Raw genomic sequence first — 25,051 nt, 5'->3', positions numbered from 1 at the left:
TTGCTGCAGGAGGGACTGGTGCATTTCACAAAATAGATGTCATCATGAGGTAGGAAAACTATGTTGATATATTGAAGCAACATCTCAAGACATCAGTCAGGAAGTTAAAGCTTGGTCGCTAATGGGTCTTCCAAATGGACAATGACCCCAAGCATACTACCAACATTGTGGCAAAATGGCTTAAGGACAACAAAGTCAAGGTATTGGAGTGGCAATCACAAAGCCCTGACCTCAAACCTATAGAAAATTTGTGGGCAGAACTGAAAAAGCGTGTGTGAGCAAGGAGGCCTACAAACCTGACTCAGTTACACCAGCTCTGTCAGGAGGAACGGGCCAAAATTCACCCAACTTATTGTGGAAAGCTTGTGGAAGGCTACCCGAAACGTTTTACCCAAGTTAATGCTACCAAATACGAATTGAGTGTATGTTCCCACTGGGAATGTGATGAAAGAAAAAAAAGCTGAAATAAATCTTTCTCTCTACTATTATTCTGACATTTCACATTCTTAAAATAAGGTGGTGATCATAAGTGAACCTAAGACAGGGATTTTTACTAGGATTAAATGTCAGGAATTGTGAAAAACTGAGTTTAAATGTATTTGGCTAAGGTGCATGTAAACTTCCGACTTCAACTGTATCTCAATCGCTCTCAAACGCACTGAAGATCATAGATACATTTTGATAAATGAATCTAACCAAATCAGCCCTACTGCCTCTCAAGACACGATGACACGACTCCATCTCCAATCTTTTCCCATTGGGAGTAGCTAAGGTTCCTTCCTTAGATGAAACCATTGCCAGAAATGTTAACAGAATGCTAAAATAATTTCAATCCTACCTCAGTTCATGAAATAATATCTTTGTTGCTTTAACCGGCAGAATATCTATTGTCAAAATGAATATATTGCCACGGCTGAATTTCTGTAGTTCAATGCTTCCCATGGCTCATCCTTCTGGATATTGGGGGAAAAATTCATAGTGCGGTTTGAACATTTATATGGCAAGGTAAATGATCCCAGATTAATTTTGATAAATTAACACATTTACAAAGAGGGACCGTTGTAAGACAACTATCCGTACCAAACTTTAAATTGTATTTCCATGCATTAGCATTTCGCCCAATCCTAAATTGGTTTCGATAAGATTCTTCGGCCCTCTGGCCTACTATAGAGAGAAATATGGTGTCTCCTATTGCCTTGGAAGAGGTGGTATTCACTGATATATCCCTTAAACGATGTAAACTATGCTTTGGCCCTATTATTGCTTGCAACAATTACTATTTGCCGCAAAATTGAAAGACAATAGAATGAAAATGGCATGCCCATGCTCCAATATTTCACAATAATGCCTTGTGATCTGGAGGGCGACCCTGTGCATCACCCTAATGGTCCAAATGTGGAATCTGTATCCTTACCGATATCATGGACAGTAATGGTTTGAGAACATTCCAAGATTTGAAAGATACAGTATGTACACATTACCCGGCAATTCCTTTTTTCTATGCTGGCCTATGGAGTCCCTTGGAAAACTCAACCATCCAATGATGGGCTCCCAAAACAACTGATCTCTATAATATATAAACACCTTTTGGAAAGCTCATATTCTGAGCTAGCCATTAAAAAAGTATTGTTCACAGATTGAATCTGAACAACCCTTTAATTGGAACAGAATATGGAAAAATATGACCTTAGCATACTTTTTAAGTTTATTCACAGACTGTATTTAACACCAAGGAAACTGGCCCCAACTGTTCACTGTGTCCCCTAAATCAGGTAGGCACATTCCTTCATATGATGTGGGAGTGCACTGCAGTTATATGCTTCTGGGGCAAAGTTACAAAAAACATTTCAAGTGCATGAATTAAAATATAAAATGCTTTGCATCTTTTACGTTACTTAATGATGATAGGCCCTTGAATCTTGAATACAAGCCAATTAGATATATTTATTTAGACTTTTCTTTGCTTTCAGGCCTACAGGAATGGTGGTACGGAGGGGGGGGGGGGTCTTTGGTCGTTGTAGAGGAGGGCAGGGGAGATTGCGGTGGGGGGGTAAAAGCTTTGTATTAAACTTGAAGCTTTTCCTCTGTCATATACTCAGAATTTCTGATTACCAGTGTTGTCTGGAAATAGCACACAAAGGAGACATGACTGTCAGGCTTTAGCTGTGCAAGACTCTGAAGCCATGTCAAGCAAAAAACAAACAGAGGTGATTGACAGAGGTGTGTTTGAAAAGACAAAAAAAAATCCTTGGGTGGTAACTGTTTCTTGTTGGATCAAACAATTTCCATAACCATTGACCTGAATGGAAAAAACCAGAAGGGAAATTAAATATGCATCTATTCAAAGAGCCTTAGAGGCGACCTAAGAAAAAGTGAGAGCCTGCAATGTTGTCTGCTCTTTTTTTATGCAGTTTCTAGGACTCCAGACGACACAGAGTGTGCTGTCGATACGATGAGCACAAATCCAATCCGGTCATTCATTATTTAAAAAACTTTTAAGTGTTCTGTCCGCTGCTCTTTGCTTTGAGATGGGCAGGGATATAGCCATTAAGATAGGAAGATAAAGGGAGATGAACTTGAAAAAGTGAGGGTTACTTATTTATTAATCCCTAGATTTCTCTGTTGATTAATTTATAGATACAGTAGGTAGCAGGATGTAGAACCAAGTGCCCTTATGGTTGTCTGCATCCTCACTGCCCCAAGTCAAAAGCATTGTGAATGCATAAATGCATCAGTGCCTTGTCAGAATCGCCCAAGGAATATTACTTATTTTGGAGGGAAACATCCATGTGTCGCGAAACAAATGAGTCACAGAATGACAACTGATGAGATGAAAGCGAGATAAACTAAGCTCCTGTAGGGACTGGGGTTATACAACCAGGAACATGTGTTCCAACTCTGTCATTTGGATCTTTGTATTTATGCTCAGCAAGTGCCTTATAATAATCCCAAATGAGTTTAGGAGCATAATCGGGGGGGGAGGGGGTACTTGAGGAGTTACATTCCTAAGAGCATTATTCATCTCTCGGGACGCAAGATCTTTGCACAGCTCCCTACTTTAGTTTCACCACAACACTGCTGTCTTCGTTGCAATTCTAATCAAACTTTGGAGAGAGTCAAGTGAGATGTTTCCTCTTGAGGAATGCTTATGAATAGACATTTGATTAAACTACTGTAGAATTACAGGAACTTGATTCTCGCCCTCTCAGCCACGGAGTTGTGTAGCTAAGTCTAGCTACTTAAGAACTCATTTGAAAGCTTGAATCCTGATCTACTCTTGGTGCCCAGATTAATAATGCATTTATGGGGGGAATATTGGTCAAAAGCTAGGGTCTTCAAGATAATTACAGTGTTGACCTTCAGTGGGGAGGGGGAGAATAGAACTTTATCACCAATCCAGCCTTACCATTGTAAGTAGTCCTACCACAGATCTTTGTTGATCACTGAGAGTAACGATAATGAATAATGAATCTTCGATTTGTTTCACTTTGTTTAATCCCATACATCTTTCGCCTGATGTCGTTGGCCAAAAATGTATAAGTGCCAACGTACAGAGAGTATCATCACTTAAAAGTAGACCTCTTGGTCTTCGAAACCTCTTGGGTCTGTTTGATCTTACAGATGTAATAAAATCAAATCAAATGTTTTTGTCACGTGCTTCGTAGACAACAGGTGTAGAGTAACAGTGAAATGCTTAATTACGCCTCCATTTCCAAACTTTGCAGAGTAAAGATAAGATAAAAAACTGAGATAAAAAAAAAAAAAGTGATACGAGGAATAAATACACAGTGAATAACGGATAAAATTAATGAGCAAAAGTAACATGGCTATATAAATGGAGTACCAATACAGAGTTGATGTGCAGTGGTACGAGGTAATTGAGGTAGCTATGTACTATACATACAGGTAGGGGTAAAGTGACTAGGCAACAGGATAGATAATAGACAGTAGCAGCAGCGTATGTGAGTGTGTAGAAGTGTGTACATGTGTTTTATACATGTTTTATTTAACCCTTATTTTACCAGATAAATTGACTGAGGACACATTCTCATTTACAGCAACGACCTGGGGAATAGTTACAGGGGAGAGGACGGGGGATTAATGAGCCAAGTGGAAGCTGGGGATGATTAGGTGGCCATGATGGAATTTAGCCAGGACACTGGGGTTAACACCCCTTCTCTTACGATAAGTGCCTTGAGATCTTAAGTGGCCACAAAAAGTCAGGACACCCATTTAACGTCCCATCCAAAAGACAGCACCCTACACAGGGCAATGTCCCCAATCTCTACCCTGGGGCATTGGGATATTGTTTTACACCAGAGGAAAGCATGCCTCCTACTGGCTCTCCAACAACACTTCCAGCAGCACCTGGTCTCCCATCCAAGGACCAACAAGGTTGGTCTGCTTAGCTTCAGAGATGCTTAGCTGCTTAGCTTCAGAGATGTGTGTGTGTGTGTTGGGGTGTCAGTGTAAGTATGTGTGTGCATAGAGTCAGTGCAGAGAGTTAGTTCAAAAAAGGGTCAATGCAGGTTGTCCGTGTAGCCATTTGATTAGCTATTTAGCAGTCTTGTTTAAAAGTGTTATGGCTTGGGGGTAGAAGCTATTCAGGGTCCTGTTGGTTGTGCATCGGAAAGAGGTGTTGTCGTGCCCGCTTCACAACTGTGATGATGTGTTTGGACCATGATAGATCCTTAATGAGGTGGACACCGAGGAACTTGACGCTCTCAACCCGCTCCACTACAGACCCATTGTTGTGAATGGGGGCATGCTCTGCCCTCCATTTCACCAAAAGGTTGCTAGATCGAATCCCCGAGCTGACAAGGTAAAAATCTGTTGTTCTGCCCCGGAACAAGGCAGTTAACCCACTATTCCTAGGCCGTCATTGTCAATAAGAATGATGGTGTTGTTTGTGGCCATGCAGTTGTTGGTGAACAGGATGGGACTAAGCACGCACTCCTGAGGGGCCCCTGTGTCAGGGGTCAGCATGATGTATGTGTTGTTGCCTACCCTCACTGTCTGGGGGCGGCCCGTCAGGAAATCCAGGATCCAGTTGGAGTGCAATAGAGATTGCGTTATCTGCGGATCTGTGGATCTGTTGGGGTGGCATGCAAATTGGAGTGGGTCCAGGGTGTCTGGGATGACGGTGTTGATGTAAGCCATGACCAGCATATCATGGCTACAGATGTGAATGATTTGGGGTAATTTAGACAGGTTACCTTAGTGTTGTTGGGCACAGGGACTATGGTGGTCTGCTTGAAACATGTAGGTATTACAGACTGGGTCAGGTAGAGGTTAAAAATGTCTGTGAAGACACTTGCCAGCTGGTCAGCGCGTGCCCTGAGTATGCGTCCTGGTAATACGTCTGGCCGTGCCACCTTGTGAATGTTAACCTGTTTAAAGGTCTTACTCACATCAGCTATGGAGCGCATGAACACACAGTCTTCCGGAACAGCTGATGCTCTCGCGCATGGTTCAGTGTTGCTCGCCTCGATGCGAGCGTAGAAGTAATTTAGCTCGTCTGGTATGCTCGTGTCACTGGTCAGCTCGTGGCTGGGATTCACTTTGTAATCCGCGATAGCTTGCAAGCCCTGCCACATCCGACTAGTGTCAGAGCTGGTGTAGCAGGATTCAATCTTAGTCCTGTATTGACACTTTGCCTGTTTGATAGTTCATCGGAGGGCGTTGCAGAATTCCTTATAAGCGTCTGGGTTAGTGTCTCTTTCCTCGAAAGCGGCATCTCTAGCCTTTAGCTCAGTGCGGATGTTTACCTTTAATCCTTGGCTTCTGGTTGAGATATATAAGTACGGTCACTGTGGGGACGATGTCATCGATGCACTTATTAATGAAAGCGGTGACTGATGCGGTAAACTCCTCAATGCCATCAGATGAATCCCGAAGCATATTCCAGTCTGTGCTAGCAAAACAGTCCTGTAGCTTAGCATCCGATTCATCGGACCACTTCCGAATTGAGCGTGTCACTGGTGCTTCCTGTTTGAGTTTTTGCTTGTAAAGAGGAATCAGGAGGATAGAGTCATGGTCAGATTTGCCAAATGGAGGGTGAGGGAGAGCTGTGTATGGAGTAAAGGTGATCCAGAGTTGTTTCCCCCTCTATTTGCACAGGTGATTTGCTGGTAGAAATAAGGTAAAATGGATTTCAGTTGAACTGCATTAAAATCACCGTCCAATAGGAGCGCTGGAACTGGATATGCATTTTCTTGTTGGCTTATGGCCCTATACAGCTCATTGAGTGTGGTCTTAGTGCCAGCATCGGTTTGTGGTGGTAAGTAGACAGTTAAGAAATATATAGATGAAAACTCTCTTGGCAAATAGTATAGTCTACAGGCTTATCGTGAGCTATTCTAAACCAGGCGAGCAGAACCTCGAGACATCCTTAATATTGGAGCGCTGCATATGGGTCCCCGCTGCCACTAGGGGGCTCCGTCGGGGTTTCAACTTATTGTTGAGAGTTAGAAAAGTTGAACACACAAGGTGTAATTTCGAAATTTGGTAGGGTATCCACAGTTTTCCTCTTATGTCAGTTATTCACAGTCACTCAATTAGCCCATTTTTGAGCAGGATTGCTAGTAAGGTAGTCTAGCCAGCTATCTAAGCCTTGTAGTATATTAGCCAACCGGGCATGCAGGGCATTTGCCCAGGGGGCCTGACCTAAAGGGGGCCCCCATTGATCACTGGGCGAAAAGGGTCAACATCAGGGCATGTCTTTATCTATATATTTCCGGATATCTGACATTTTATTAGATATAAGGAGTTGACATGCTCCAGATACGCATGTCCTTCATTTCATATACGGTGCTAGGATATGCTCCGTAACTGGACAGTTTCTACATTTATCCAATCCAGCCTCTGAAATCTCCCTGCTACCGTATGAGTCCAGGGAGATATCTGGGGTGAGATGTGTTCAAGACACGCACATGCTTATATATTTCAGACATACTTAAGCCTTTATACTCAGGCATGAAATAATCCACATATTTTCAGAAATGTATCATAACTGTTGTCCTTACCACACGAAGGTGACATATCTGAGCACACATTTGCACTATATTCAGAAGTAGGCTATACAAGCCACGGAAAGGCAAACATCGTCAGATTTAATCCAAGTTGTTATTTCCAAGGATCATCTCTGATATTTCTATTTAAAAAATGCAGCATAGCAAATCCAGAGCTCCAATCACAACACGTGTTTTCTGGAAAGATACAAAAGGTAGGCCAATCTTTGAAAAACATTTATTTTATTTTTTTAACAGTTGCGCACTCTCAATGTTAATATCCCTGCCTGCCCTGTTTGATATAATGGACAATGAGATGAGTGCAGATTGGGTTGTCCGCGGCGGTCCCTCACAGTCCAGAACCAACGTGGTGGCAGTGTTGGTCTGTGATCCACTCCAAACTGTCAATGCATAAATCTAAATTGTGTCGATATTGCAATAAAATATTTCACATAACCATACCACACGGTAGCTAACATTAGTCTGCCTGTTTCATTCATGACGAAAAAACGAATTGTGACTAGCCAAGTTAATAGTTAACAGCAAGTTAGCTAGTTAGCTTATATTAACCAGTAATACAAAATCTGTCTAAATGTTTTAAAACATTAGCTGTTACCTTGATGTTTGATAGGGGGTAAAAAAAGGGAAGTCAATTTTGTTATTTGTTAGCTAGGTTGCTAGCTAAGTTAGCTAAACTACCACTTAACTTTTACCCCCCTATCAAGCCTAGCTAGCTAGCCCTACTGGCCACTGGCAAAATTAGTTAACGTTCTTGATTCCAGTTACTAAGATAAATAAAACATCTCAAATTAGCTACTCACTTTAGCATTAACTTCTTCGAGGTATTTTCAGTACAGCTTCTCACTTCTTTGTTTCTCCATTGCCAGTTCAGCCACACCGATTACACACTCTTTTGTGGTGCCCAAATAAAATAATGACAGTTGGAACTTTACTCACGCCTTTATACAGAGGCAATTAAAAAAAAAAGAATGATATGGATTTAATATTTGTCAAATTATTGAGCATGTCCTCAAATATCAAATACGCATCAGAAATGGTTTATTATTTACGTTAGGGGTGTGTACGGGAGGCGAAGTCAGGTGCAGGAGAGCAGAATGTCGTGAACAGGCGCACTTTAATTCCGTTCCACAAAATACAGCACATAAAAACAATAACGTGGCAAAAACACGGAACATGGCAAAAGTAAAGCGCCCGACAATAATCCACATCACAAACAAACAATTACACACAAAGACATGGAGGGGAACAGAGGACTATATACATGCAGTATTTATGGAATGAAAACCAGGTGTGTAATGGAACAAGACAAAACCAATGGACATATGAGAAATGGAGCGGCGATGGCTAGAAAGCCGGTGACGTCGATCGCCGAATGCCGCCCGAACAAGGAGAGGAGCCGACTTCGGTGGAAGTCGTGACAATTTAGCAAATCAAAATCCTGATATGGACCTCAGCCAAGAGCATATGAATTGTATGTGCTGAGGAAATATACTATATTGTCAGTCAGTATTTGTCAACCTAGAAAAAAATAAGATGTAATAAAATGTCCACATTGGCCTATTTCAGGATATCTAATGAGTTCATGTCCGGCCATATAATGTATGATATCTGAAGGGAATCCAAAACGTACATGTGCATGAAAGAATATGGATTCCATAGTTGTCAAATGATTGAGCATTATGCTGAAAACTCAGAAATGCATCAGAAATCGTTCTTATTTTCAGCATATCAAAAGCATATCAAGATCCAGTTATGGAACACAGCCAAGAGATGCATATCTGGACTTAATATACAGTAGCTTCCTATCTTGAATGTGCTGAGAAAACACAGATGTGCTATGTATACAGTCAGTACTTGTCAACATGAAGAGAGAAAATAGGATTTCACATATCTCTGGATATGGAGTCCATTCGGAGTAATCCCAATATCATATATGTCTAAAAGACACATCTGGATTCAGAATGTCAGGATATGGTGCATATCCATAAAACTCAAAATACTGTATGCATTGGAAATGGTCTGTATTCTTTACAACAGTGGTCACCTTACTGGTCAATCGCCATCGATGGGTCCATCTTCAAAGCATTCCTAATCGATCGCCAAACATTTCTGTAAAAAACCCAATGATTAGCCTTGATTTCCTATTTTTTTAATTCCTCTCGCGGTGTTGGCAGTAGGTGCACCCGATTCAGCTGCCCTGAGCGCCAGGTAGGCGACGTGTTCCCATTTTTTATGATTTCATATGTCTGAAGGTACAAACTCCCTTCCCAGTGGGCCTGGAGGGAGAAAATCAAGGGCACTATAGGCCTACCGCTGGCCAATCGGATGGCTCAGATTATCATGCCTGCAGTAACGTAGCAGGCGTCAAAGAGAGCTACAGCAAAGTTGATACTGTAAGATTTCTTAACTTTTAAAACCCTGACTAGAGAGAGAGACTGTCAACGACTGTTTAAGTTTTTACTCAGCACTGTCAACACTTTCTATTCAAACTTTTATAATCCATAAAATGTGCCTTCTCCCTACTTCCACTCGCGTTACAACCAGCACTAAGCTGCAATGAATAAGTAGGAAATTGTATCGATAGGTTTTCGTTGTTATTGTTGTGTGCTTGGGTCTTTTTTTAATATCGAGGAATATTTAACTTTCTCTAGTCATAAGAATAACAACGTGGATTTGTGCATGAGGCAGAAAAAATGCCGTGCGAGTTTTACCATCAGCTGGAAAAGGGTGTCGCTTTTTGGTCAGTGTCAGCAGAGAAAAGGGAGATTTTTTTTAACGTTCTGAGAAGAACAACAATGCACTAGCAGGGCAATTCAAGCAAAGCCAATACGCGGCGATAATGTTTTGGGCCAATAGCCTACTGGCCTAACCTCATTACTACTGTACTGTTTTTAATAGGTTAATGTTGCATAGGCTTACGTTTTTGAAGTAATGTAAAAAAAATAAAAAAATAAAAAGGAACGGTAGCTTGCATTTTGACTCAGAAAGTGATCTCGACTCAAAAAAGGTTTGTGACCACTGCTCTAGAATATCAAAAACATTACACGTAAAGATATACCCTGATATGGATCTGTTTTACCCAGTGGATTTTCTTAGTCACTTAGTCAAAAGTCATGGCAAAATGTGTAGAATTGCAGGATATTACCTTTGAAAACTCAAAATGATCTCCGCCCAATTGCAAAATCTGAAGAATTGCATAAAATTAGTTTTAAACCCCCCCCCAAAATCTGCCAAATGGCAAAATGTGAGAAAAAATATATATATTTGCAATTGGGCAGAGATAAGGCATTCTACATTTTCTGTAGGGTACCCAAAAGGAGAGGGGTTGCCCTGACTCCTAATTTTAGGCTGTCCTAATATGAACACCATATAACGATGAGAAAGTCAGTCAGCAAGATGATAATGGCTATCAATCGAACCGTGATTTGTCAACTGCAACAGCTGCATTTCAACACTCGTTCTGCCATGCGAAATTTCCAGGAAGTTTGAAAAACACCTCGAGAGTTGCTAATTAGTTTCATGTCTATGCAAACACCATCCCATTCTCAATGAATATGTAATCTCCCTGTACACATTACCTTAGAAACACAGAATCCTTTTGTTTAAAGTGTACAGTCCCTCCCGTACCGTATTCACACCATGAATATTCAACAAATGCAAATATTGACTTTTCTCATGTAGAGTGAATCCTTTCCTAGAGATTTAAATAAGGAAATACCAGTCAAAGCATATTTTTGGGGGGAATAGTTCTGATGAAGGTGACCTTTGGCCTACTATGATCGGAACATTAGCCACTGTAGCATTCATCTGTAGCATTCACTCTAGCATTCATTCAGATTATTTATATTATCTTGTTGACCACACATATGGCTCCCACAAGACCATTGGAAATGGAGGGTTTATTCACAAGGATTTTTCAAGTGCTTCTACAGTACGAGCTACTGTGTGTACATTACAGATAGAGACGGCAAGCTCTTGAGGCAGCTTTAACTAGTATTTAGGACATGCCCACCTGTCCGCTAAGGTTTTGCCGGTCAAAGAGTCACCGTTGTCCATGAGAGGGCCTTATGTCATCCAACTCTTACCCCAGGCCTCTTTACTGCTCAGTATATCTTCTGGCGATTTCTCAACTTCTCTCCATAACGGAGTGCTAATAAAAGCATAGTACACTCTGTGAATCTTAATTCCCGGTAACCTGATTAAGACTTATGGAAGCTATTACATATTAACTCATTGGGAGACTGTGGGATGTGATTAAAACAACAGGGAGTCTTCCGCCAATAAGTCTGTCAGAGGAAAGTGCAGTGCACTGCGAAATGTTCAATGTTCCGCTCTTACATACTGCTGTGCTGCAAAGCTATTAAAAGTGTAACCCAGTCTCATAGCGGGGGCATATCATTTTAGGATTAATACACATTTTAGGGGATAATGTTTGCAACCTTTGAATTATTCAAATGTGCCAGAGTCTGGGGTAGGGTTGGGATGTGGTGGCGGTGGGATGCTGAGCATTCAAAGTAGTAGATAATATCATCATATCAAAGTTGTTACTTGTTGTACAGATGGTAGTACATATAGAGGAATTTATACCCTGGTTACAGGTAACTTAAAAAAACAAATGTCTGCTTTTATATAGAATTAAAAACAGAAGGCAGACTACATTTGACACAGCAACAGAGAGGATTCTGTGATTGTTATTCAGGGAGTACCGGCAACTTCCGATTCTGATTTTTTGTTGTTGTTCCAAATAGTACCACAGCATGGCTTTGAATGCACCAAATGTCATGCATTTGGGACATAATATATATTTGACATGTGTGTTCCACCGGCTTTTCAATATTGTAAGTTGGAATAGCCTATTTACTCCTGCAAATGGCATTTTCCTGACAACATCCCAAGGTATTTTGTACCAAGCCGAACAGCCAGAGATATTGATATGGTCCCAGACTTCATTTGGTACTCCGATTACACTGCGTTCTGGCATGAGATGGGTGTATTCTGTCAATTTTTGTCCGTTCCAGTCCGACATCATTTTGGTTTATTCTGGATCTGTCCTTAATCATTTTATGTGCACCACGAACCAATGACTAAATGTAAAAATATAACAATCTGTCTGTCTGAAAATGTGTGAGACAACAGCATGCATAGAAACTCCCTTTGTATACTGTAATGATATGTTATGTCTATCCAATTACTCTTAACTTACTGTTTTGAAGATTGAACTGGAGTCTCAAAATATTGGAGCTAGGGCATATAAGGTCACCATAACAATTGATTAATTCCTTTGGATTTGACTACACATTTGACCCCCCCAAAAAATATTTGGATATCAAATCAAATCAAAGTATATTTGTCACGTGCGCCGAATACAACAGGTGTAGACCTTACAGTGAAATGCTTACTTACAGGCTCTAACCAATGGTGCGGGGAAAAAAGGTATGTATGTGTGTGTGTGTGTGTGTGTGTGTGTGTGTGTGTGTGTGTGTGTGTGTGTGTGTGTGTGTGTGTGTGTGTGTGTGTGTGTGTGTGTGTGTGTGTGTGTGTGTGTGTGTGTGTGTGTGTGTGTCTGTGTGTGTGTGTGTGTAGGTAAGTAAAGAAATAAAACAGTAAACATACATTTGAAAAAAGAGTAGCAAGGCTATATACAGACACCTGTTAGTCAGGCTTATTGAGGTAGTATGTACATGTAGGTATCGTTAAAGTGACTATGCATATATGATGAACAGAGAGTAGCAGTAGCGTAAAAGAGTGGTTGGCGGGTGGTGGGACACAATGCAGATAGCCCAGTTAGCCAATGTGCGGGAGCACTGGTTGGTCGGGCCAATTGATCCAATTTAGTGCTAGCTATAGCAAAAAGTAATACGAAAGGTTTTAACTTCCTGTTTTGCACTGTTCATAACTTCAAATAACCATTAACGCTAGACAAATCGGGCCTCAGGGGACCCCCTTATAAGCCAATGAGCAGTCATTTTGACTCAAACATTCTAACAGTCTAATACCACATTTCAAATGGTCCTTTGGTTGTGTTTATGAAGGTCTTGGGTAACATCAGTATACTGTACGTGAACATTATTATTTCAAAACATATATTAGCATTTTCATTAGTTCATGTTGCCGTAGGCTATCTGCTCCAAACACGAAGCGCATGGAACAGTGGTTATTCGTGGCAGAAGTTATATTTTGAAATGCAGTTCATCTCTTCAATTCTGAGAGTTATTTGGGTAAGGGTTTTTGAAAACTCAAAATCTAAATGTCTTACCTGCATGTGACTCTATAGGAGGATTTGAAAAAGTCACTTTGTGGCACTTGGGGACAAAAAATGACACATCCTCTAAAAACTGCTTATAACACAAATTCTGTTTGTGATATTGAAATTCTTACAACATACTTTTGTTAAATTAAATGATTTAGGAAAAGTCAAGGACGGAAGGGGGCATGACTTAAAAAATGGCAGCGATACACTACATGACTTAAAGTATGTGGACACCTGCTTGTTAAACATCTTATTCCAAAATCATGGGCATTAATATGGAGTTGGTCCCGCGTTTGCTGCTATAACAGCCTCCACTCTTCTGGGAAGGCTTTCCACTAGATGTTGGAACATTGATGTGGAGACTTGCTTCCATTCAGCCACAAGAGTGATAGTGAGGTCGGGCACTGATGTTGGGCGATTAGGCCTGGCTCGCAGTCGGCGTTCCAATTCATCCCAAAGGTGTTCTATGGGGTTGAGGTCAGTGCTCTGTGCAGGACAGTCAAGTTCTTAAACACCGATCTCGACAAACCATTTCTGTATGGACCTTGCTTTGTGCATGAGGGGCATTGTCATGCTGAAACAAGAAAGGGCATTCCCCAAACTGTTGCCACAAAGTTGAAAGCACAGAATTGTCTACAATGTCTCCGTCAGACTCCCAGATGGTGAAACGTCATTCATCACTCCAGAGAACGCGTTTCCACTGCTCCAGAGTCCAATGGCGGCGAGCTTTACACCACTCCAGCTGACACTTGGCATTGTGCATGGTGATCTTAGGCTTGTGTGCGGCTGCTCGGCCATGGAAACCCATTTCATGAAGCTCCTGATGAACAGATTTTGTGCTGATGTTGCTTCCAGAGGCAGTTTGGAACTCGGTAGTGAGTTTTGCAAACGAGGAAAGACGTTTTTCATGCGCTACACACTTCAGGACTAGGCGGCCCCGTTCTTTGAGTTTGTGATGCCTACCACTTTGCGGCTGAGCCGTTGCTGCTCCTAAACATTTCCACTTCACAATAACAGCACTTAAAGTTGACCAGGGCAGCTCTAGCAGGGCAGAAATGTGATGAACTGACTTGTTGGAAAGGTGGTATCCTATGACGGTGCCACGTTGAAAGTCACTGAGCTCTTCGGTAAGCCCATCCTACTGCCAATGTTTGTCTATGGAGATTGCATGGTTTTGAGTGCTCGATTTTATTCACCTGTCAGCAACGGGTGTGGCTGAAATAGCCGAATCCACTAATTTGAAGGGGTGTCCACATACTTTTCTATATATAGTGTATATGAATTTTAAAAGGACTCACTTGGCTCTTCTAGTCTTATTACAACTTTTGCATTGCAGCCACATGGTCTAACCTCACCTCTCTATAGAAAATGTTACTATAAATCGACAATAGTTTAATTATTTATGAATCTCCTTAATTTTACTCACACCGTCTAGTTATTTGGCTTGAAATTAGTTTGTTGAAAACTAGCCAAAATCGGATACATCTTCTCCTTGCTTACAGAGAATAGTAATTTATAATACTAATAATTAAATAATATTGTTTGATATTTTGTAAAGTGCTTTTCATTATACAGAATAATCGCAAAGTGCGTAATTACAAAAAATAACAAATAGAACAAAAATTGGCAAAATTCGACAGGGTAACTGACACAAAGAACACAGCTGATGCTACAAGGGACAATGACACCAATGAGCACAGCTATCAACAGAAAGCCTTCCTAAAGAAAAAGCTCTTTAGGCCCATTTTAAAGGAGCCCAGAGTCTCTGGTGCCTTCAGGTGGTCCGGGAGGGCATTCCAGAGGCTGGGGAGAGGTCGAGCTAAAAGCCCGATACCCCAAGCAGCAGCGCTTGGTTCTGGGGGTGTGGAGGAGCAGGCTATCGCTTGACCTGAGGGTGGGGGTGAGGTTATGGAGGGAGAGCAGTTCTTTGAGATAAGGAAGGGCATTGCCATGAATTCACTGGAAACTCAGCAGGAGGGTTTTTGAATTCAATCTGGAATTAGACGGGGTACCAGTACAGAGATGCCAGGATGCCAAAGAAGGGTTCATTAAACTGAATCGAAGCCGACAGCTGGGGACCGCCCTTTATGATAATGCCCCCTCTGCAATTTCAGCTTTGACCTTCCCGAGGTGGAGAGAAAAAATTGAGAGGCATCCATTACCAACCCTGCATAACACTTAGTGGCAGACATCTTGGTCACTGCATCACCTTACCTACCTCCTGACATTGACTTATGTTTGTGTGTGTGTGTGTGTGTGTGTGTGTGTGTGTGTGTGTGTGTGTGTGTGTGTGTGTGTGTGTGTGTGTGTGTGTGTGTGCGTGCGTGCGTGCGTGCGTGCGTGCGTGCGTGCGTGCGTGCGTGCGTGCGTGCGTGCGTGCGTGCGTGCGTGCGTGCGTGCGTGCGTGTTGAAGGGTCTCCACATTACAAAGGTGACAGAGTGTCGGACGAGATGCATCTGTCAGACAACGTGGGAGAGCACGAAGACATTTGTCATGCCGTAGTATTGTGTTGTCTCATGCCACATCGGTGGACGATTAGGTGCCAGGGTAATGTTGTGCACAGGAGATATTAGAGGTACTTTCTATCACCTGTGTGTTGGCCTCTGTAAGAGGTTTTGGTTTTTCCATTTATGTTTAGAGGTTAGACCTTTAGCACGTAGAGCACATTAGCACGTAGAGCACAACGATGGGTGTCAATTCGTTAGTCAGTATATGTTACACCAGTACTGGCTTGTCCATCTTGTTCGGCGGAAGGTGTTTCACCTGTGCTTTTCATTTGTTTGCCACTTCTTGGGTAAATTTATGGGGTGCTCATTGTGGGTGTCCAGTTGTTGTTGCTAGTTAACTTTCAGTGTACACCCCCATGAGTGTCTTTCAGAACCCCTCTTAAAACACCACCTGTTTCAATTTAGTTGTCAGTGACTCTTTGTTTGTTCCCCCTTCTGTTTGAGCGATATTATTTGGTTTTCTTGCTGGGGAATGCAACACCTCTTTTAAGCATTGACGTTTACAGAAAAAGACACTATATATACAAAAGTATGTGGACACCCCTTCAAATGAGTGGATTTGGTTGTTTCAGCCAAACCTGTTGCTGACACGTGTATAAAATCGAGCACATGGCCATGCAATCTCCATAGACAAACATTGGCAGTCGAATGGCCTTACTGAAGAGCTCAGTGACTTTTAACGTGGCACCGTCATAGGATGCCACCTTTCCAACAAGTCAGTTGATCAAATTTCTGACCTACAAAATCGTCTGTCCTCGGTTCCAAACTGCATCTGGAAGCAACGTCAGCACAAGAACTGTTTGTCGGGAGCTTCATGAAATGGGTGTCCATGGCTGAGCAGCCCGCACACAAACCAAAGATCACCATGTGCAATATAAAGCATGGAGCGGTGTAAAGATCGCCGCCATTGGACTCTGGAGCAGTGGAAACTCATACTCTGGGGCGACGAATCACGCTTCACCAACTGGCAGTCCGACGGACAAATCTGCCATTGTTCGGACTAGGCCCCTTATTTCCATTGAAGGGAAATCTTAACGCTCCAGCATACAGTGAAAGTCTAGACGATTCTGTGCTTCCAACTTTGTGGCAACAGTTTGGGGAAGGCCCTTTCCTGTTTCAGCATGACAATGCCCCAGTGCACAAAGCGAGGTCCATACAGAAATGGCTTGTTGAGATCAGAAGAACTTGACTGGCCTGCACAGAGCGCTGACCTCAACCCCATCGAACACCTTTGGAATGAATTGGAATGCAGATTGCGAGCCAGCCTTAATCACTCAACATCAGTGCCCAACCTCACTAATGCTCTTATGACTGAATGGAAACATGTCCCTGCAGCAATGTTCCAACATCTAGTGGAAAGCCTTCCCAGGAGAGTGAAGGCTGTTATAGCAGCAAAGGGGGGACCAACTCCATATTAATGCCCATGATTTTGGAACCAGATGTATATATGTACGACATACTTTTGGTCATGTAGTGTAAGTAATGTACCAAGAATAGTGTGATTTGGGCTTGATATACACTACTACTGTATCTATGAGTCTGTGTAATAACATTGAAAGTATTGGTGACACTTGACGCTGACAGGTATAATGCATTATGAAGCATTTATAATGCACTGTAAGACTTGTCAGAAGCGGGTATTACACCTTTATAACATCGCAGGATTATCTCCTAATATTCCTGATTAAATAACAGCGATTTTGAGTCAGTTGTCAATAAGCCTTGCAATAAGATATTATAACAACCAATACATGCTTAAAACATGTAATACACAGTACCAGTCAAAAGTTTGGACACACCTACTCACTCCAGGGTTTTTCTATATTTTTACTATTTTCTACATTGTAGAATATTAGTGAAGACATCAAACTATGAAATAACACATATGGAATAATGTAGTAACCAAAAAAGTGTTCAACAAATCAAAATGTATTTTATATTTGAGATTGTTCAAAGTAGCTACCCTTTGCCTTGATGATAGCTTTGAACACTCTTGGCATTCTTTCAACCAGCTTTGTGAGGTAGTCACCTGTAATACATTTCAATTAACAGGTGTGCCTTGTTAAAAGTTAATTTGTGGAATATATTTCCTTAATGCGTTTGAGCCAATCAAGGTAGGGGTGGTACACATAAGAAAGGCCCTATTTGGTAAGAAACCAAGTCCATACTTTGGTAACAGCTCAAATTAGCAAAGAGAAACAAGAGTCCATCATTACTTTAAGACATGAAGGTCAGTCAATGCGGAACATTTCAAGAACTTTGAAAGTTTCTTCAAGCTCAGTCGCAAAAACCATCAAGCGCTATGATGAAACTGGCTCTCATGAGGACCGCCACAGGAAAGGAAGACCCAGAGTTACCTCTGCTGCAGAGGATAAGTTCATTAGAGTTACCAGCCTCAGAAATTGCAGCCCAAATAAAGTTCAAGTAACAGACACATCTCAACATCAACTGTTCAGAGGAGACTGCGTGAATCAGGCTTTCATGGTCGAATTGCTGTAAAGAAACCACTATTAAAGGACACTATTAAGAAGAGACTTGCTTGAACCAAGAAACTTGGTTAGTCTGATGAGTCCAAATTTGAGATTTTTTTCGCAGAGTAGGTGAACGGATGATCTCCGCATGTGTGGTTCCCACCATGAAGCATGGAGGAGGAGGTGTGATGGTGTGGGAGTGCTTTGCTGGTGACACTGCCAGTGATTTATTTAGAATTCAAGGAACACTTAACGAGAATGGCTACCAGAGCATTCTACAGCAATACGCCATCCCATTTGGTTTGCGCTTTGTGGGACTATCATTTGTTTTTCAACAGGACAATGACCCAACACACCTCCAGGCTGTGTAAGGGCTATTTGCCCAAGAAGGAGAGGAGTGCTGCATCAGATGGCCTGAGAGAAGGAAAAGCAGCCAACAAGTGCTCAGCATATGTGGGAACACCTTCAAGACTGTTGGAAAAGCATTCCTCGTGAAGCTGGTTGAGAGAATGTCAAGAGTGTGCAAAGCTGTCATCAAGGCAAAGGGTGGCTACAATGTAGAAAATAGTGAAAACAAAGACAAATTGGTGAGTAGGTGTGTCCACATTTTTGACTGGTACTGTAAGTAAAATAAACCATTATACCAGTTTTAGTAGCCTAAAGTTTTAACAAGTATCATTATGAGAGAAGATGGAATAACCCATGAAATAATGAATTATGTATGTCATTACCCCTGATGGTATTCTTTTATTTAGTTTGCTCATATTATTATTCACTTTTTTGAGGATGACAAGCGGGATATGAAAGACAAACTCATTCCCTGAGATTCAAATCCCCTGGCTTACTCTTCACACCTTCCCGTCTCAAAGAGATGAGAGGGGTCAACACTGCAGTGAATGATAGACATCCACATTGATGGCTTAAGTAGATAGGATAGTCTCTTTCATGCAATGCAAAGGGAGCGGATTCACTTTCAGTGGTTCGACTCATGTTCTACCACTCTGAAGTACTTTGTACAAACCTAAAATAGAAGCCTTTTGGAATGACTAGTGGATTTCTATCAGACCTGGGTTCAAATAGTATCTTTCAAATGCTTACCAGAAAAAGCAAACCCCACCCATCTAGCACTCCAGGCAGGCTTAAGCAAACACTACTTGAAAGATATGCAGTACTATTTAAACACCGACTTCGTACCACCAGTGTGTGGTACGTACTGTAACACACCTCCTTCAGAACAGTACATACAGTATGTTATGTCTTGATAGCCTGTTTACTTCTTACTTATCTTGCCTGTGTCGGGACATTTTGCTCACAGTGAAGGGAAAGTGCTTTTTCTACCTCCAATTCCCCTTTCCAACAACTTGGTCGATATATCCCAGCGAAGGATTCTCATCTTCCACAACTTATTGATGTACAGGTTCCCTTGTGGTTACAGTGTCTGCCCTGAGGAAGGTTGTGAGTTCGATCCCCGGGCCTAGTCATACCGAAGACTGTAAAAATTGGACCTGATGAGTGTCTGCTTGGCACTGAGCATGAAGGAGATACACTACATGTCCAAAAGTATGTGGACAATCTAGAGGCAAAAGAAACGCACACCTATTTAGGTGAGGTGTTGGCTAGCGGAGTGGAACACTTAAAAAAATAAAGGAGAGCCGCACACTCTAGGAGCTCAGATCCAAAAATATTTATGTCCAACGTTTCGACAGACAAGCTGTCTTCATCAGGGTATAAAAGCATGTGGATACCTGCCCGTAGAACATCACATTCCAAAATCCTTTGCTGCTATAACAGCCTCCAATCTTCTGGGAAGGCTTTCTACTAGAGGGTGGAACATTGCTGAAGGGATTTGCTTCCATTCAGCCATAAGAGCATTAGTGAGGTCGTGCACTGATGTTGAGCGATTAGGCCTGGCTCACAGTCGGTGTTCCAAATCATCCCAAAGGTGTTCATTGGGGTTGAGATCAGGGCTCTGTGCAGGACAGTCAAGTTCTTCCACACTGATCTTGACAAACCATTTCTGTATGGACCTCGCTTTGTGCACAGGGGCATTGTCATGCTGAAATAGGAAAGGGCCTTTCCCAAAAGTTGGAAGCACAGAATCGTCTAGAATGTCATTGTATTCTGGAGCGTTAAGATTTGCCTTCACTGGAACTAAGGGGCCTAGCCCGAACCATGAAAAACAGCCCCAGACCATTATTCCTGCTCCACCAAACTTTACAGTTGGCACTATGCATTGGGGCAGGTAGCGTCCTCCTGGCATCCACCAAACCTAGATTCGTCCGTCGGGCTACCAGGTGGTGAAACGTCATTTATCACTCCAGAGAACACTTTTCCACTGGTCCAGAATCCAATGTTGGTGAGCTTTACACCACTCCAGCCAACGCTTTGCATTGAGCATGATGATTTTAGGCTTGTGTGCAGCTGCTCGGCCATGGAAACCCATTTCATGAAACTCCCGACCCGACGAACAGTTCTTGTGCTGACGTTGCTTCCAGAGGCAGTTTGGAACTCGGTAGTGAGTATTGCAACCGAGGACAGATTATATTTACAACATTCTTCAGCACTCGGCAATCTCATTCTATGAGCTTGTGTGGCCTACCACTTCACGGCTGAGCCGTTGTTGCACCTAGGTGTTTCCACTTCAAAATAATAGCACTTATAGTTGACCGGGGCAAAAATGGCCGGGCAGAAATTTGACGAAATCACTTGTTGGAAAGATGGCATCCTATGACGGTGCCACGTTGAAAGTCAATAAGCTCTTTAGTAAGGCACTTCTACTGCCAATGTTTGTCTATAGAGGTTGCATGGCCGTGTGCTCAATTTTATACACCTGTCAGCAACGGGTTTGGCTGAAATAGCCGTATCTACCAATTTGAAGGGGTGTCCACATACTTTTGTATAAATAGTGTATTTTATACAACAACAAAAAAACAAATAATATCGCTCAAACAGAAGGGGGAACTAACAAAGAGTCACTGACAACTCAATTGAAACAGGTGGTGTTTTAAGAGGGGTTCTGAAAGACACTCATGGGGGTGTCCACTGAAAGTTAACTAGCAACAACAACTGGACACCCACCATGAGCGCCCCATAAATTTGCCCAAGAAGTGGCAAACAAAAGAAAAACCCACACCAAACCTAATGACAGTAAGTAAACCAAAAAGGTGAAGCAAAACAAAATCAGCGAAGATCAAGTTGTTTGTCTGGAAATCAAAATAGGGAGCGCCAACTAAAAGTGTTAACCCTCCACATCTCTCAAGACAACTGCAGCACTGGATCAGCCACTCTCAAATAACATCTGGGCTAGCACAGGTGAAGCACCTTCCGCCCGAACAAGATGGACAAGCCAGTACAGGTGTAACATATACTGACTAACGAGGTGACACTCTACGTGTCCACATACTTTTGTCTACATAATGTAGATTGGGGGTAAGACCCTGCGATGGATTGGTGTCCTGTCCAGTGTGTGTACTTGTACATCAAGCTGCCTCACGCTATAGAAACAGGAGATAGGCTCCTGCCCTATGAGCTGTTCCAGCTCGCACAAGCCAAGGCTACTAGTAGACTTCTTGAAACAAAGTTATTGCAACACACTCCACCAACCACACAGGTTCTCCTTTAAAGTTCTGAAATCCTTTTCCATAGAAATAACAGAAGTCCGTTTATTTCTCAGAACATTCCTTGTTCATTCAATGGAAACGTGTGTTATCTAACTGTTTAATTTGTCGACCGTTCTACTCAACTGTCCAATAACAGTTCTGTCGTCACCCCTGCAATAATATTCATGAAAGTAAAAAAAAAAAACAGGTGTTGTGAGAGAGAGAGGAAGAAATGAATAACGGAGACATACCCTTTATCTGCAAACTCCCTGGGAGCCCATCCTGCTGAAACAAAAACAAACAGAAAGACAAAGTCGTGAGATACAACACAATCACACTTCCGTCAAGATAATGAAGCCAACAGAGTAACAACACCAAGAGGAATTTCACTTTTACGGTGGAATCTCAACCGCTGCTACAAATATGAGGGGATTCGTGTCGAATGCTTATACATTTATTTTACTGTGTGAAGCACTCAATTGAGGTGGCTATTGAGGAAGGTCTGTTGAGAATAGAAGGATACGATAGAGAATATGCTTATTGTGTCATATAGTTGCAGTGGCAACTTGGCTTTTCTGTGACGTTTTTCATATTCATGAGTCACTGCCAACTCACTGAAGAACATTAACATATGCAGAGTGTTTGACAGTGAAAAGCTAAGAGGTGCCGTATCTCCGTAAAGGGGTGTCTTTAAAGGTTAAAAGAAGGTACTTCAGAGGACTGCCAAATGATTTACTAGTGAATCATGGGTGTACTACGGTATAGGACCCGAAATAAAAGGTACAAATTTACAGTAGTGCTACCATGTATGGCTATTCGACAGCTGTTGAAGACCGCAAATAGGAATGGTATAAGTATTCCATTCCACCAGCGCAGTCTCCATTGCTTATCGTCAATGTGGAGAATTCCTCCTTTTGTATTCCAGCTACTGGCAGGGTGGTATTACGAAATGAATACACAGTGTAACAGGTCCAAAGTCAATAACGAGAGCTTTTCTCTTTTCTCTGACAAACACCACACAGAAGGTAGCATACTGTACTTATCATTCATCTTATCTAACATATAGATTGACATGGTAAAGTGCACAGAGAAGCTATAGAACAACGCCTGTTTTCATGTAAGTCCCCAATAGACTTACCTAAATCAATGGCATGTAGGTTAATGCGTGAATCCTGTGACGGCCGGGTATCTAGAAATCTTTTTTAGAAACCTGTTCTAGCTCTGTGTGTGCAATTTGATGCTTCTATCGCCAAAGTTATAATCCAAAAACACAGATGCCCCACTACACGGAATTCTATGGCTAAGCTTCCAGCATTCAGCCCAATATGGGACATTTTTAAGCAATAGTTGTAGCTGGTGCTTTCAAAGGGAGTTATATTGTATATCATTTTAAAGGTAAATGCATGACCTTTCAGAACCACTTGTCAAACAGAGTTTAAAATGTATCAGGGTTTCCTTTTTAAAGTAATTCATACAGTTCATTCTGATTATGCCCCTAGAGGATCAAAGGTCAAAGTTCTGCTGACCTGAACATGTGTCTGGTGGATAACTGTGAATCAAAGGTTTCCAATGGTATGATTAAAGGGTATACGTGAGCAATGACTTGATGTATGCTAACATTGTTTGTTGTAGGGTCAAATCCCAATGGGAAAAATGAATGGCATGGGGGGATGAAAGAAAGAATGATAACACACAGTACGCTACCATTGTTGCATTGCTATCACACATTTTCCAACTAGGGACATAGACCTTAAAAAAAAATCACTGTGAACCCAACTGACTCTCCTGGCTCATAAGGCCTACAAATTCATATATATATTTTTTTATCAGCGTGTGTGTTTGTGTGTGTCTATGACTATGCAAGTGTGTACATTTCAATGTGTGCTTGTGAGTGTGTGTGTTTGCAATTGGTGGACGGCGGTATGTGGCGGGCCGTTTGAATAAAGAGAAAACAATGCATAATAAAATCCATAAATGTATGATTCTTGTCCAATTCATATCTATAGGCTACATTTAGGTTTTTCTTTCATTATTTTTATCTGGCATTAGTGCGTAAACCTATAAGCTTTAGCGCCTAACCGTAGACTTTGCGTGCCAAATACTTGAAAATCGGCAAATGCTTTTGGTAACTTGGGCAGAAAACGTTAACTGAATGGAGAGTTGAATTAAAGAGACGGGAGGGTCCAGAACAGTAATGTTTGGGAAAGATTTTGTGAAGTGGTAAAAGAGGATGATGGCAGTGCCGACTATGTTATGTGTGATGATTGTGAGGAGCTCTACAAAGAAGTTCAACAGTCACAAGACGGGGACTTCAAATATGTCAAATATGCCACGTCAAGGGAACTGCACTGTTCAGATGGGTTGAATGGAATGGTAACCAACCTGAAATGTGGACACTGACTATAGGTCTATAACCTTTCACATAGCCTAATATGATATTAACTCCTGTAGAATCAAGCATTTATTTACTGCAGTGAATGATAGACATCCACATTGATGGCTTAAGTAGATAGGATAGTCTCTTTCATGCAATGCAAAGGGAGCGGATTCACTTTCAGTGGTTCGACTCATGTTCTACCACTCTGAAGTACTTTGTACAAACCTAAAATAGAAGCCTTTTGGAATGACTAGTGGATTTCTATCAGACCTGGGTTCAAATAGTATCTTTCAAATGCTTACCAGAAAAAGCAAACCCCACCCATCTAGCACTCCAGGCAGGCTTAAGCAAACACTACTTGAAAGATATGCAGTACTATTTAAACACCGACTTCGTACCACCAGTGTGTGGTACGTACTGTAACACACCTCCTTCAGAACAGTACATACAGTATGTTATGTCTTGATAGCCTGTTTACTTCTTACTTATCTTGCCTGTGTCGGGACATTTTGCTCACAGTGAAGGGAAAGTGCTTTTTCTACCTCCAATTCCCCTTTCCAACAACTTGGTCGATATATCCCAGCGAAGGATTCTCATCTTCCACAACTTATTGATGTACAGGTTCCCTTGTGGTTACAGTGTCTGCCCTGAGGAAGGTTGTGAGTTCGATCCCCGGGCCTAGTCATACCGAAGACTGTAAAAATTGGACCTGATGAGTGTCTGCTTGGCACTGAGCATGAAGGAGATACACTACATGTCCAAAAGTATGTGGACAATCTAGAGGCAAAAGAAACGCACACCTATTTAGGTGAGGT

General features: G+C 41.9%; 1 protein-coding gene across 2 annotated transcripts in view; it reads right to left on the bottom strand.

Moving 5' to 3' along the window:
• Nucleotides 1-25,051, bottom strand: part of LOC139581109 (follistatin-related protein 5-like) — a 174,650-nt gene that overhangs the window by 112,031 nt on the left and 37,568 nt on the right. The window contains exon 3 of one of the 2 annotated variants that reach the window (XM_071410529.1): nucleotides 22,111-22,144. In XM_071410529.1, the coding sequence (XP_071266630.1) occupies nucleotides 22,111-22,144 (34 nt within the window). The remainder of the gene's footprint in view (nucleotides 1-22,110; nucleotides 22,145-25,051) is intronic. The other variant, XM_071410530.1, reaches the window with a different exon arrangement.

The sequence above is a fragment of the Salvelinus alpinus genome, chromosome 7 (assembly GCF_045679555.1).
Source record: "Salvelinus alpinus chromosome 7, SLU_Salpinus.1, whole genome shotgun sequence".
In the NCBI taxonomy this organism is placed as follows: Eukaryota; Metazoa; Chordata; class Actinopteri; order Salmoniformes; family Salmonidae; genus Salvelinus; species Salvelinus alpinus.
This window is presented reverse-complemented; position numbering and strand designations above follow the sequence as displayed.